Source organism: Mus caroli, chromosome 9, assembly GCF_900094665.2.
Source record: "Mus caroli chromosome 9, CAROLI_EIJ_v1.1, whole genome shotgun sequence".
Lineage (NCBI taxonomy): Eukaryota > Metazoa > Chordata > Mammalia > Rodentia > Muridae > Mus > Mus caroli.
The window spans coordinates 51,133,182-51,148,305 of NC_034578.1; the positions used below are offsets into that span (position 1 = coordinate 51,133,182).

Sequence of the window (15,124 nt, forward strand, 5' to 3'; positions counted from 1 at the left end):
CTAGTCGGCCATCACTAGAAAGAGAGGCCCGTTGGACATGCAAACTTTATATGCCCCAGTACAGGGGAACGCCAGGGCCAAAAAAATTGGAATGGGTGGGTAGGGAAGTAGGGGGGAGGGTATGGGGGACTTTTGGGATAGCATTGGAAATGTAATTGAGGAAAATACGTAATAAAAAAAAGAAATTATTTTTCCTCTTGTATATGTCTAAAGTTTTCTATAACAGAAAAATTTTAATGATAACCATATGTTTTGTTTTGTTTTTTGAGAATAGGTTTCACTATGCATTCCTGACAGGCCTAGAACTAGCTAGGCCTCAAACTCACAGGCATCTGCCTGCTCTGCCTCTGGAGTGCTGGGATTAAAGGTGTGTACCAGCACACCCAGCTAGCCATATGTTTTTAAGTTATAGAAATGGTTTGCCTTACAATGTTAACTTTAAAAGAAAACATAAAACTACATGTAATAGTCCTATATATTTTTTAAATAATAATCCCACTCTTCTTAACACAACTGGTCTCAAATTTATAACTTTCCTGCCCCTACTTTTTGAGTATGCCACTTTTCCTGGTTTATTTTTTTTCTTAATATATTTTTGCATTCTTAATTTTTGACTTTACACTAGTCATGAGAAAACATTTTAAGATGGAAATAAGTTGACATATTACCATTTACAAATCTTTGTTTTCATCATTTACATTAATGATGCAATGGGTTTTCCAAATGTCAAGGAGAAATCTTTAATTAGAAAGATGGGACTCCAGAGTCTGCATTTCTCACAAGTTCCTATGTGATGCTGACATCGCCATTCTGTGATATACTTTGCAGATCACTAATTAATAACCAAAAATTTTACATATCAATGCCTCAAAAACTATTTCAAAGAACAGGACAGTCTACAAAGAGAGTAGGTTTAGTGCCTCAGTAACTCTAAGAATGGGGTGTGGTGATGCATGCACTGGGTCCTATACCTCAGAAGGCAGAGGCAGGCAGATCTGAATTCAAAGCCAGCCTGGTCTACATAGTGACTTCCAAGACATCCAGGGCTACATACTGACACCCTGTCTCAAAAATCCAAAAAGCAAACAAGAACACTAAGATATGAGATCTTATGTACAACAAGGACTGCAATATAAGCTCCCATGAAAGGAGAATGGGTCTTTCCTGCACAGGGTAGAAGAGCCAGTGACATATATGCATGCACCAGTACAGTATGAGAAAGGGCAGCAGGGTAGGAATCACCGTGAGTATGCTGATCCTCAAACAAATTTTCTCTGCTATGGAGTAACAGAGATATCATGGCCCCTCACCACAGCCTGAATAATCCTCTTCTAAATCCATGTTGACCAAGCTAACTGCTGATCATCTACAAGAAAAGGCTACAGAATACAAGAATCCCTATCATTTCAAAATGATGAGGCTGTTGATAAGCTGACTTCTGGTTTATACCTAAGTCCCAGAGGATTTTAATTTCTTTCCTCTATTATTATTTGATAATCACTAAATTTCTAATCTATTCAGTTTCTGGATTTGAAAGGTTAAATGTCTAAACTGAGGTGACTGAGTCAAAAGCTGTTTCATCATTTTGATGTGACACATACAAAGTCAATAGAACTGACACATTTAAGCCTGCATGCATCATACCCCTTACCTTTGCAACAAAGTAGTCCCACATACTAAGTTCTGGGGGAATAAATTTTTCCTTGTAAGATGGTCTTTCTGCAGGCACTGGGGGTGGGGTAGCATCTTTTACAGGCCTTCCAGGGACCAGCATCCTCATGTTGAATCTCCTCCGGTGTTTGTCTATGTCCTCAGAGGCGACAGGAGGTGCTGAATGGAACGGAAGCTCTGCATTAGTTTACGTGCTTCACCACTTCCCTCTAGACAAATTCTTTATATCAGGACATCTAAACATTTCTAGTTACCATCTATCAATCAATATTCCACAGCAAAGAGACATGGCAAAGAACCAGGTGGACAATATCCCATAAGGTTACTTACTAACCAGACTACAGGTTAAAGTAATTCCTGTAAGACTAATAGAGAAAAGCTGGAGAGATGGCTTAACAGAGCACTTACCTCAGAGACAACAAATTTGATTCCCAGAACCAATTTCAGGCAGCTCACAAAGTCCAGCTCCTGGGGAATGTGACGCCTGCTACTAGATTCTAAGGGTACCTGTGCATGTGCACACATGAGCGTGTACACACACACACACACACACACACACACACACACATGAATGTGCACACACAATTATCCCTAAAGATACACAAAAGAAATGGTATACTCTGTATTCACAAGAGTGACCGAGTGATTGTTTCAGACTATGGTTCAAGAGCTGGGTGTAGGGAAGAACACCGTTAGTTCAAGCATTTGGGAGCAGAGGCAGGTGGATCTCTTAAGTTTGAAGCCAGCACTCAGAGGCAGGTAGGGCCAGTCTGGTCTTCAGTGAATTCCAGGACAGCCAGAGCTACATAGTGACACCCTGTCTCAAACAAACAAACAAACAAAACAAAATAAAACCCCTGATTCCGTGAGCAATGTGTGGTATACAGAATGTCTTCTAAAATGGCAGCAGCACAACAGGAAAGGGAAAGGCAACTAGAACAAATGGCCAAAGCATAAGTGAGGGGCAAAGCGCTTGTCCTGACCAACAGCCATAACAACAGGAGTAAAAGGACAACCTGCAGAGTCAGACCAGAACCAGTCTGTGGACCTGAAGCTGGGCAATTCTCATTAAAGCTTCTTAAGTTAGTCTCCCGTGAGGAATCCTTTGTTTGCCATTAAGAGGGAGGCAGTAGATGTCATGAGAAAAGTATGAACTAGTTTGCTGAATGCTGAAGACCAGAAGAAAGATTATAATAAAAAGATAAAGAAATATCAAAATAATTTAAGAACTAGTTGAAATCGAAAGAGCCACAAACAGCACAAATCCAACAGCAATGTTCTTGAAGCACATCCAGAGTGTGACCAACTTTCACCTGCTTATATTATTTTTTAAATCTTTTAAAATTAAGTCAAAATTTATAAGACAAAACTGTGTAAAACTCAGTGGTGTTTAATGCATTTATAATGATGTGCCCACCTCCACCCAGTTCAAAAGCATTGTTATTACAAGTAGACCATTCTGTCTCTGTGGATTTGTATGTTCTAGGTATGTCACACAAGCAGAATTAGTAACCTATACACTGTATGCCTAGTGTTTTGACCTAACAGTTTCAAGGTTCATGCACATTACAGCATGTACTGGTACTTCATTCTGTTTTAGGGTGATTTCTCACTCGACTGGACATAAGCATCACGCTATTCATCTACCTCTTCATTTAGAAGCATGTATTAGATATACCAGTGAGTGTCACTATGACATTTTCAGACATGTATACAATCTACAGTGAACAATTTACCCTCCATTCCTGTTCTCGTGCCCCTCCAACTCTGATGATACTCTTCCTCTTTCTGACCAGACTCTCTTTGGGCCTTCATGTCTTTTTTTTTTTTTTTTTTTTTTTTTTTTTTTTTTTTTTTTTTTTGAGAAAGTCTCATTATGTAGCGCTGGCTGGCCTGGAGCTCACTGTAGACAAACTGGCCTCAGAAGCATAAATTTGCCTGCCTCTGACTCCCAAGTGCTGAGATTAAAGGCATGATTCACCACACCTGGCTTCATGTCTTTTTGAGTTTAATTAGTGTTGCTTGCATTAGCATGGGTTATTTATTCACTTATGCTTGATGGTAACCTATCATTATCTTATAAAAGCATCCTTCCCAGGACCTCTGCTTTTATTCTATGGCATAGTGAATTCTTCACAATGTAGCTAGAATGGCTCTTTAGAAAACTTAAGACTTTCATTCTTAAAACCCTCCATCATTTCCCCTTTCCTTAGAGCAACAGCTAAAGTCTGTTATGATCCAAAAACTCTAAATGGCCTTGACCCCGGTTACCCCTCTAGCCTCATCTTGCACACCATTCCTTTTTGTTTTTTTTTTTTTTCCAATTTTTTATTACGTATTTACTTCATTTACATTTCAAATGCTATTCCAAAAATCCCCTACCCACCCACTCCCACTTCTTGGCCCTGGTTTCTCCTGTACTGGGGCATATAAAGTTTTCAAGACCAAGGAGCCTCTCTTCCCTATGATGGCCGACTAGGCCATCTTCTGAAACATATGCAGCTAGAGACACAAGCTCTGGGGGTACTGGTTATATTGTTGTTCCACGTATAGGGTTGCAGACCCCTTCAGCTCCTTGGGTACTTTCTCTAGCTCCTCCATTGGGGGCCCTGTGATCCATCCAATAGATGACTGTGAGCATCCACTCCTGTGATTGCCAGGCACTGGCATAGCCTCACAAGAGACAGCTATATCAGGGTCCTTTCAGCAAAATCTTGCTGGCATATGTAATAGTGTCTGAGTTTGGTGGCTGGTTATGTGATGGATCATTAAGTGGGGCAGTCTCTGGATGGTCCATCCTTTTGTCTCAGCTCCAAACTTTGTCTCTGTAACTCCTTCCATGGGTGTTTTGTTCCCAATTCTAAGAAGGGGCGGAGTGTCCACACTTTGGTCTTCGTTCTTCTTGAGTTTCATGTGTTTTGCAAATTGTATCTTGGGTATTCTAAGTTTCTGGGCTAATATCCACTTATCAGTGAGTGCATATCATGTGTGTTCTTTTGTGATTGGAATACCTCACTCAGGATGATATCGTCCAGATCCATCCATTTGCCTAAGAATTTCATAAGTTCATTGTTTTTAATNGCTGAGTAGTACTCCATTGTGTAAATGTACCACAGTTTTTGTATCCATTCCTCTGTTGAGGGACAACTGGGTTCTTTCCAGCTTCTGGCTATTATAAATAAGGCTAATATGAACATAGTGGAGCATGTGTTCTTATTACCAGCTAGAACATCTTCTGGGTATATGCCCAGGAGAGGTATTGCTGGATTCTCCAGTAGTACTATGTTTAATTTTCTGAGGAACTGCCAGACTGATTTCCAGAGTGGTTGTACAAGCTTGCAATTCCACCAATAATGGAGGAGTGTTCCTCTTTCTCCACATCCTCACCAGCATCTTCTGTCACCTGAATTTTTGATCTTAGCCATTCTGACTGGTGTGAGATGGAATCTCAAGGTTGATTTGATTTGCATTTCCCTGATGATTAAGGATGTTGAACATTTTTTTCAGGTGCTTCTCAGCCATTTGATATTCCTCAGTTGAGAATTCTTTGTTTAGCTCTGAGCCCCATTTTTTAATGGGGTTATTTGGTTATCTGGAGTCCATCTTCTTGAGTTCTTTATATATATTGGATATTAGTCCCCTATCTGATTTAGGATTTGTAAAGATCCTTTCCCAATCTGTTGGTGGCCTTTTTGTCTTATTGACAGTGTCTTTTGCCTTACAGAAGCTTTGAAATTTTATGAGGTCCCATTTGTCAATTCTCTATCTTACAGCACAAGCCATTGCTGTTCTGTTCAGGAATTTTTCCCCTGTGTCCATATCTTTGAGGCTTTCCCCCACTTTCTCCTCTATAAGTTTCAGTGTCTCTGGTTTTATGTGGAGTTCCTTGATCCACTTAGACTTGAGCTTTGTACAAGGAGATAAGAATGGATCAATTTGCATTCTTCTACATGATAACAACCAGTTGTGCCAGCATCATTTGATGAAAATGCTGTCNTTTTTCCACTGGATGGTTTTAGCTCCCTTGTCAAAGATCAAGTGACCATAAGCGTGTGGGTTCATTTCTGGGTCTTCAATTCTATTCCATTGGTCTACTTGTCTGTCGTTATACCAGTACCATGCAGTTTTTATCACAATTGCTCTGCAGTACAGCTTTAGGTCAGGCATGGTGATTCCACCAGAGGTACTTTTATCCTTGAGAAGAGTTTTTGCTATCCNAGGTTTTTTGTTATTCCAGATAAATTTGCAAATTTCCCTTTCCAACTCTGTGAAGAATTGAGTTGGAATTTTGATGGGGATTGCATTGAACCTTTAGATTGCTTTTGGCAAGATAGCCATTTTTACAATGTTGATCCTGCCAATCCATGAGCATTGGAGATCTTTCCATCTTCTGAGATCTTCGATTTCTTTCTTCAGAGACTTGAAGTTTTTATCATACAGATCTTTCACTTCCTTAGTTAGAGTCACACCAAGGTATTTTGTATTTTGTGACAATTGTGAAGAGTGTTGTTTCCCTAATTTTTTTCTCAGCCTGTTTATCCTTTGTGTAGAGAAAGGCCATTGATTTGTTTGAGTTAATTTTATATCCAGCTACTGCAGTGAAGCTGTTTATGAGGTTTAGGAGTTCTCTGGTGCATTCCTCCTATTTGTTATAATTCTGGTGGCTTCCTAGAAAAGAAATTCAGTCTTCCCTTTGCTAACTGTTCCTGCCATCTGGCTAGAGTGCTCCAACTTGGAACCTCTGCATGGTGGGATCACAGAGCTCCCTAGAGATCTGCTGATAATGCCAGCTCATCAGAAGCATGCATCTTCTCACATCCCCATTCCACACTCCTCTCTTTCTACTGCTCCTGTCTGTCCTGGTCTTTCCACACTGCCAAAGACTAGGACACTGCCTGGCAGATTCCTGGAATGAGTGAATGTACACATTCTTGAAAGTTCCAAACATGGATGGATTATTAGAGAGCATTCCCGCATACAGGAAGGGTGGGGATGTAGAACACTTGCCTGATAGGCACAAAGAGTAGGGTTTGATCCTCAGCACTGAGGGAAATATTTCAAAATGACCACAAACAAAAAATGGTTTGAGAGAAAAATTTTAAAATTTAAAATATACTCTAAATATGTCAGGCTAAAGGAGAGCAGAAGCAACAGGAGCTGGTGAGATCTCATTATTGTGCCTAACCCAGGAACCCAGTTTATCTCAATCACAGGCACTGAGGACAGAGGTAGACATGTGTACTCTAAACTCTTTGTGTACCTTACCTCTTGTCTGACTATAACCATTCCTTTCTGCAAATGAGTTAAGTGTCTGTGTTTTAAGAAAAAAAAAAAAAAAACTTCTCTTCCATTATCCCACAAGCTTAAAGATTGGGATGAAAAATATATTCTTGCCCATAATGAAGATACACACACACACACACAGACACACATGTATACACACACACACACATGCATACACACACACACATGCACACCACATGCATGCACATACACACACACACACCACACACACACACATGCACACCACACCACATACACACATGCACACACACAAACACACACACACACCACACATGTATACACACTCACCTAGAATTTGTAATACCATCTGTATGGCTGAAGCAGCTATCATTTACATTACTGAATAAGCTTTATTTGATGCTAACTACTATGACAACTTTGGGAACTTTCTCAAATCTTTGATGATTTCTTTCTATCTACAATAGTCCCCCATATTGTTACCTTTTCTGCTATTTCTTTTTTTTATTATTTTTAAACATGTCCTGATTTGCCAACCTCAAAAACACTACCTCTATAAAAAAGTAAAGTAAAAAATTCTAGTTTTATTCTAATGTGTTTAGCTAGTTATTATCCTAAAAAGAATTACTATATTCTTAGGGTGAATTACTAAAGCATTAAAAATCTTACTTTGAGCCAGGCATGGTGGCGCACGCCTTTAATCCCAGCACTCGGGAGGCAGAGGCAGGCGGATTTCTGAGTTTGAGGCCAGCATGGTCTACAAAGTGAGTTCTAGGACAGCCAGGGCTACACAGAGAAACCCTGTCTCGAAAACCAGAAAAAAAAAAAAAAAACCAACAACAACCTTATTTTGACATCAGAAGTTATTTCCATTTATACACAGTATTTGTATCAGAATCATCTTACCTGCGATACTTTCTGATTGCCTCCGAGGCTTCACAACAAGTTTTACACCCCCTCCGAAAACAGCAGCCCACATTCGATTATTTAATGGGTGGGCTGCAAGCCGAAACAATTCATTGGAAGAATTTGTGGCAAGAGCATGTATCAGTAAACTTAAGTAAACAGCAACAACAGCTTCACACAACAGAACATTCAATTTTGGCTGGTCTTCATCTTGGGCAGAACTCAAGAGATTAATGAGTGAGCTCACACCTGTAACAGCATAGAATATCATACAAACATCAGTATAAAGTACAAAAGGAAAAGCAGCACATAGATCTACAGTTAAAAATTAACCTATTCCTATGCAATAGCATTCTCATAATGTACATATGAAATAGTTAGGGGATGGATTAAAATCTATAGTATAGAATCAGAGCCACTAAAGTAAGTCAGTCACAGACTAAAAGCGAGAAGGGAAAGCTCTTCCTTCCAGTAGCATCCCACCTTCATGGTTGTGGTCACTTGAATGAAAATGTCCTCCCTAGACTCATAGGGAGTTGACTGGCACTATTAGTAGGCGTGGCCTTGTTGGAGGAAGCATGTCACTGGAGGTGGTGTTTAGGGTTTCAGAGGCCCAAGGCAGGCCCATTCAGTGCTGCTCTCTCCTGCTGCCTGCCAAGCTGGATGCAGACCTCTGAGCCACCTCCCCAGCACTATGTCTGCCATGCTTCCTGCCATGACAATAATGAACTAAACCTTTGAACTGTAAGCCAGACCCAATTAAGTGTTTCCCTTTGTAAGAGTTGTCATGGTCAGAGTGTCCCTTCGCTGCAATAGAAGCCTCACTAAGACGATGGTAAAGGAAAACAGAATTAGAAAGGTCCCATATAGTCACTCCACAATCTTATCTGACTCAGACAGGAATCAGCACCGTTGCTAAAAATCAATTATTTTGTGACTTCAAATGTTACTTGTTGATTATGAAGGAAGAAAAGTAGTGACTTTATAAAGGAAAGGTGACTGAAACACCTTACCAAACAATCAAGTTAATAACTAACAACAGCTGACAACAGGCATCTGGAGATACTTTACAATGAAAGGGGAACATCTCATGATTTCTCTGCCAAAAATATATAACCTGAATCTAACATTATGAAAAAAAAAAGGAGAATTCTTTCAAGCTGACCAGCAAGTACATATCTTCAGAAGTGTCAATCAAGGCTGGGAGAGGCAACCAAGGAGCAGAGCCAGGCAGCTCCTGCTCCTGCCGTGTGTGTACAGAATCCAGCAGCCAGCAAGCATGGGCCAAACTGAGTTAGGACGCCTAGCAAGACTATTGAAACCTTCAAAGCAGAACAAAGGAACAAAGAAAAAATGGAAGGGAGGGAAGGAGGAAGGGGAGGACAAAAGGAAGAAAAAGAAGGGGCATGGAAAAAGAAAAAACTTCAGTTATCTCTCAGGGAGATGAATGGGAGTGTCACAGTTAAATGTCATGGGCCATAAAAAAGACATCAACATGATGACCGGAATGTAAAATGGGTCTCAACTAGAACACAATGTACTCTATCAGCACAGAAATATTAAAATTGGAAACCATTCTGCTTACATCTGAGAACATATGTTCTTATGCAAAAACACAAATATCTGAATGGAAAAGAATATTTGCCTGCAACTATCCCAAATATTTGATTAAAAAAGAAAACTTAGATATACTCTTACATAGAAAGTAAACAAAGAAGCCAGGTGTGGTGGTGCATTCCAGCAATTCCCAAAGTAGGAGGATCACTGTAAGTTCAAAGCCAGCTAGAGCTATATGGTAAGACCTTATCTTAGAAAAGTGAGAGACAGCTCTTAGTTACTGTTTTATTGCTGTGAAGAGACACCATGGCCAAGGCAGCTTATTTTAAAAAGCCATTAACTGGGGGCTTGCTTACAGCTCAGAGGGTCAGTCCATAATATCATGGCAGGGAGCAAGCAGGTGCTGGAGCAGAAACTGAGAGCTCACAGCTGATCCACAAGTTGTAGGCAGAGACAGTGTGAGACTGAGTCAGTGTGGGCTTTTGAAACCCCAGAACCTACACAGAGCCAGGGCTGGAAGCATATCTACAACCCTAGTGCTCTTGCAACAAAGTGAGAGCAAGCCATAGGGAAATTCCTGAAAGCTTTGTGGCAGCCTGAGACACACAGCAATGAGTAACAGGAGATCCTGCCTCAAAGAAAGGGGATGATCAAGACCAACACCCAAGGTTGTCTTCTATGCTCTTTCACACACACACACACACACACACACACACACACACACACAATTTCTATTTTTAAGTCCAGGGCTAATGAAATGCTGTTGTGGGAAAAGGTGCTTACTGCCAAACTTGGCAACCTAATTTTGATCCCCAAGACCCACAAGGTGGAAAAAAAAGACTACCAAGAATTTGCGTCTGACTTCCATGTCTGCCAAGGCATACGAGACCTGCAACTCCCTGCCCCAACACACACACAATAAATAAGTTCCTGTCGTTTCTTTTAATTACAAAGGACCTGAAAGAGAAAAACCACCCTACCACTGCACAATGCCACTGAATTCCTCACCAGGCCACTGAGCAGGAGCTGAGTTTGGTGTTGCATGCTCTTCAATGCTTTCTGTCCTGAGGCGTCGTCGATCACTTAGAAGAAGCCCTTGATAGGCCATTCCTGTGAACTGATTTCCTTCCGACTGACTGTTAAAACAAACAGGCTCAGCTGCCACCCAGGCAGAGATAGTGAACACTATGCCTTAAATAAATCTATTTTAGATGATTACAAAAAAATAAGTTTTTATGACTGAGTTCACTTTTATATTGAGAATTTATTTTAGAATGTTCTTGAAATTAGTTACAAATGTTTATTAATAGTCTTTTAAAACAAAATATCAGTTTATTATCCTGGGCAGATGACTTAAATTTTCAGAAGCTTAATATCTTAAGATACTTTCTACCTGAGTTCACTTTTTAAAGCTGGAGGCTACTGTTAGCAGGGGACACAGTAGACAAAACTCTTCTGGGCCCCAGTTTATTGTAATCCTTACCTCTGCAGAACTGCTTAAGCATAGCCATACATTCAAACTGTGAGCTAGAAGCTAGGGAATTACATCTGAGGAATATCCAAACCTAACACCATTGTCCTTCAAAACTGGCTCCCTCCTCTAAGGAGCTTTGTGAGGTGGAGGAAGCAGACAAGCAGAGGGTAGAGCTGCCTGCAGAGAGGAAGTCCAAGCTGAGCCTAAAGCACACACTTGACAGCAACGTCTCTAAACCTCATTCGGTGCCATTTTAACCAGCAGTGACTGACAGGAGACAATAGTCATTGATGACCATGACCATATCAACTAAATCAAACTTTCTTCCTTACTCATAATTTCAAATCTTTGGAGTCATTTAAGTATGGGTTAATTAGAATAAAATCAGAGTGCAGACCATTTTTAGAGAGCAACTGTTTAATATCACATGTTCCCATAAAAGGCAACTAACCTTATTTAAAAGGTCTGGACATATATTAATGTAGATATACGTCTATTAAATGTTTTCACTTACTAATATGCTTCATTTTAATCTAGGTCATCTTTCCAAGTGATTTCATTTCTCATAACTTACACTACCCTAGATATTAAAATGCAAAGTATAACCAGATGCAGGCAATTTGACATTTATAAAAACTCAAGGCATTATTTGTAGCGCAGACCCCAGCTATTCAGGAAGCTGAGACAAGAGGATCACAAGCTCAAGGAGCTACGGGGTGAGTTCCAGCCAGCTTGGCCAATTTGCTATCTCAAAAAGCTAAGGTCTGGGGATGTACAGCTCGGATGGGGGGTGGGGCGGGATGAGGTGGACCATGTCTGAACACCAAGTAAAATGACCTACAACTGCTCTCAGTACTGCATGACAAACCAACAAATATGATACTACCAATGGACTTATTCACATAAAAGTCTAAGCTAAATTTTAAGCATATTTAACCATTTTTCAAAATTTTTTAAAATTTCAACTGAAAATCAGTTAAACACATAGAAGCTAATCTAATTTTTAAAAAGCAATTCTGATGGGGGAAGGACTAGAAAATCCCTAGTGTAAAGTATTTTGTGCAATAAAACTTTCTTTCGAGGAAATAAAAGACAGCAATTAGGATCACTCATGTTACTGCTTGTCATAGTCTACAGTTCTCCTGTGTTACTAGGTGGCAACTAAACTAACCAAATAACTATTGCTTTCTTTCTGGTCTATTTTATCCATTAAAGTACACATGTCATTTATACTGGGGAATTATTTTCAGCCCTAAAAAAAGAGAATCCTAATAAAATTCTGGATCGGTTGAATGTTTTGCTGTATTAAAACTACATGGGGTGATTTTTTTTTTTTTTTTTACCTGTAGCTATGACTGTCACATAATGCCTGGTAAATTGATGCAGAAAGTGATGCTGCTAGTGAATGAAGTGTGTGCACCTAAAACCAAAACAGCCACAATTACAGTTTGTACTAACATTTCTACATAACAGCAACATCTTAAAGTTAGAAAACACCGAGGAAACTAGCAACAGCATAAATCAAACTGGATCCTACAGAACATAACCCTACCTTTAAACTTTTAGAATAACTCACTTATCTTTATAGACATGCCCAATAACAAAGCTGATTGATTCAGACTAACTTTATCAAATATATACTTGCTATAAGCCTGACATTTACCAAAAGTCCTGAACAACGATGAGGGTTGATATGACCGGGGCTTGTCCTATGCTACAATAACTGACTTACATAGAAATATAAAAAGAAAAATTGAAGCCAACTAAGTACAGACTTTTCAGAGCCTTCGTTTAAGAGCTGCCTTAGGAAGCTCTACCAGATTCAATATTATCAGCACCAATGGCTGTCTGGTAAGTCCAGCACTCTGTCAAGTGGCTCATTTTCCAGAAAGCAAATAATTCAGTTAGTATTCACAGGAAAGGGAGAGTCATAAAAATATGTTTACAAAGTTTAAAGTTTTTACCATACAATCTCAGACTCATAAATTTCATAAAATTCAAAGGGACCAAAAGATAGTCCGATGCCTTTTAAAAGCCTTATCCAAATTCCAAAGAATGGAACATATTTCCCAACTTGCTTTTATCTTTTCTATTTCTTTTCTTTTCTTTCTTTTCTTTCTTTTTTTTTTTTTTTTTTTTTTTTTTTTTTTGATGAAGTTTAACATTTTTATTCAGGGAAATACAACAACTTGAACATGGGAATTAGTTTTCAGATAGNTTTTTTTTTTTTTGGTTTTTCGAGACAGGGTTTCTCTGTGTAGCCCTGGCTGTCCTAGAACTCACTTTGTCAGAAATCCGCCTCCCTCTGCCTCCCCGAGTGCTGGGATTAAAGGCGTGCGCTACCACGCCCGGCATCTTTTCTATTTCTTAACCTAACAAATAATTTAAGCAATCTCTAGAAGAATACTGACATAAATTAATTCATGCTATAGATTAGAAATCTCTAATAAGATGACATAATCAGACAATCCCAGGATCTCAACAAAGATGAAACATGCCTGTCAGAAGGGGCAGAGATGAACGCAGCAGAACCTGGACTGTGCATGAGGGGCGGACTGGAATTACAGCACCATGCACACGTCTGTGCAGGGAGTGGAGGCTCCCCATACCCTGCCAAGCTCTGTGGGATTTCCTGGTATTCATTAGTTAAGTATTCAGAACGGGCTATAAGGTTAATTGAGAGGAGTAGCAGCTCTCAATTCTGATTGCCTCTAACCTACTGCACAGCCGCCAGGAAACACAACCATCAGGAAAGGAGTGACTCGGGTACTTTCCCCGGAGCGAGTTATCTCAGGCACCCCCTCAACCTACAGCTTCCCACTTGCTTGACATATAAACAAAAATAATATTTCTAGATTAGTAGCTCATGTGAGGGAGTAGAAAACCTAAATGACTATCAAGTAGCAAGAATAGTGTCCAAAAAATTAATCTTATTACAAAGAAATATTTACCTATCTTAAAGGAAGGCTGGAGAGACTTTTCCAGAAATAAGAATGCATACTTTTAATGCCGGGCATGGTGGTGCATACCTTTAATCCCCAGTGTTGGGAGGCAGAGCCAGGTGGATCTCTTTTGAGTTCGAGGCCAACCTGCTCTACAATGTGAGCTCAAGACAGCCAGGGTGGCATAGTGAGGCCCTATCTCAAAAACAAACAAACAAAGAAAAAGAATGCATACTTTAACACTGCTTTCACAGCAATCTTGAACTCCTCAGAAGTGAAAAGGCAACACATAAAAACATTTCAAGTATTTTCTCTATACTAAAATTGGAGCACATACAAGAATAATTACCTTCCCAGTGCATACATTATCAAATAATCACAAACTTCACATTACCTTCACATCTTCAACACTGGGATGAGGTGGTGTTTTCATCTGCACAATAGTATAAAGTATATCATGGATGTGGTTATTTAAATACAATACAGGGTTAGCTATGACTGTTTTTGTTGATGCGATACTTGCTGAAAGCAGAGGCAACGTGGTAGGTAGTGGCAGTGGGGACTGGAGCTGCTTCACTGTAGTTTCCTGTAGATGACAATGGAGTGCTTGTTTTTTCAAAATTGTTAAAATGAAGGAGGGAAAAAAAACCCAATGGCTACACAGTAAATGCAGGTGGTAAGCACGTGACCAAAACTATGACATTCCTGTTCTTGTTCACTCATTCTACAGCACCAACTGAGCATCTCATGTCCCCAGTGCTGCGCCAGACACAGAAGATATGAAGATAACAACCACACTATAAACATTTTTCAAAGTGTACTTCTGTGCTGGTCAGTTTTGTCAACTTGACACAAACTATAATTAGCTGGGAAAAGGGAACCTCAAAGAATCACAGCCATCACACTGGGCCTGTGGGCAAGTCTATGCTGCATTTTCTTAATTAGTGACAGATGTAGGAGATCCTAGCTCACAATAGGCAATGGCCAGCACTGGGCAGTAGTGCTAGATGGTGTAAAAAAGCAGGCCGAGCAAGCCATTAAGAGCAAACCAGAAAGCAGCACTCCTCCATGGGTTTCCACATCAGTTCTTGCCTTGAGTTCCTGCCTTGACTTCTCTTGACAATGAACTAAATCCCTTAAACCTTCCTCCCAAGTTGGTTTGATCAGTGTTTATCAAAGCAACAGAGAACAAACCAGACCAACTTCTAGTTCTAGAGCCTTCACCTAAGAAAGCCACACTAGGAACAAATATCTACCTCCCAGGACTACAGGAGCTGAAAATGTTTACGTTTGTTTAAAAAAAAGAAAAGTT

The 15,124-nt window shown here is 39.9% G+C and overlaps 1 protein-coding gene across 2 annotated transcripts in view; it reads right to left on the bottom strand.

Annotated features, from left to right (window-relative positions):
• Window positions 1-15,124, bottom strand: part of Dmxl2 (Dmx like 2) — a 141,593-nt gene that overhangs the window by 22,201 nt on the left and 104,268 nt on the right. For both annotated transcript variants that reach the window (XM_029481293.1, XM_021171445.2), the window contains exons 25-29: window positions 14,207-14,398; window positions 12,214-12,290; window positions 10,405-10,532; window positions 7,840-8,088; window positions 1,652-1,830 (exon numbers count right to left, since the gene is read on the bottom strand). In XM_029481293.1, coding sequence (XP_029337153.1) covers window positions 1,652-1,830; window positions 7,840-8,088; window positions 10,405-10,532; window positions 12,214-12,290; window positions 14,207-14,398 — 825 coding nt within the window. The remainder of the gene's footprint in view (window positions 1-1,651; window positions 1,831-7,839; window positions 8,089-10,404; window positions 10,533-12,213; window positions 12,291-14,206; window positions 14,399-15,124) is intronic.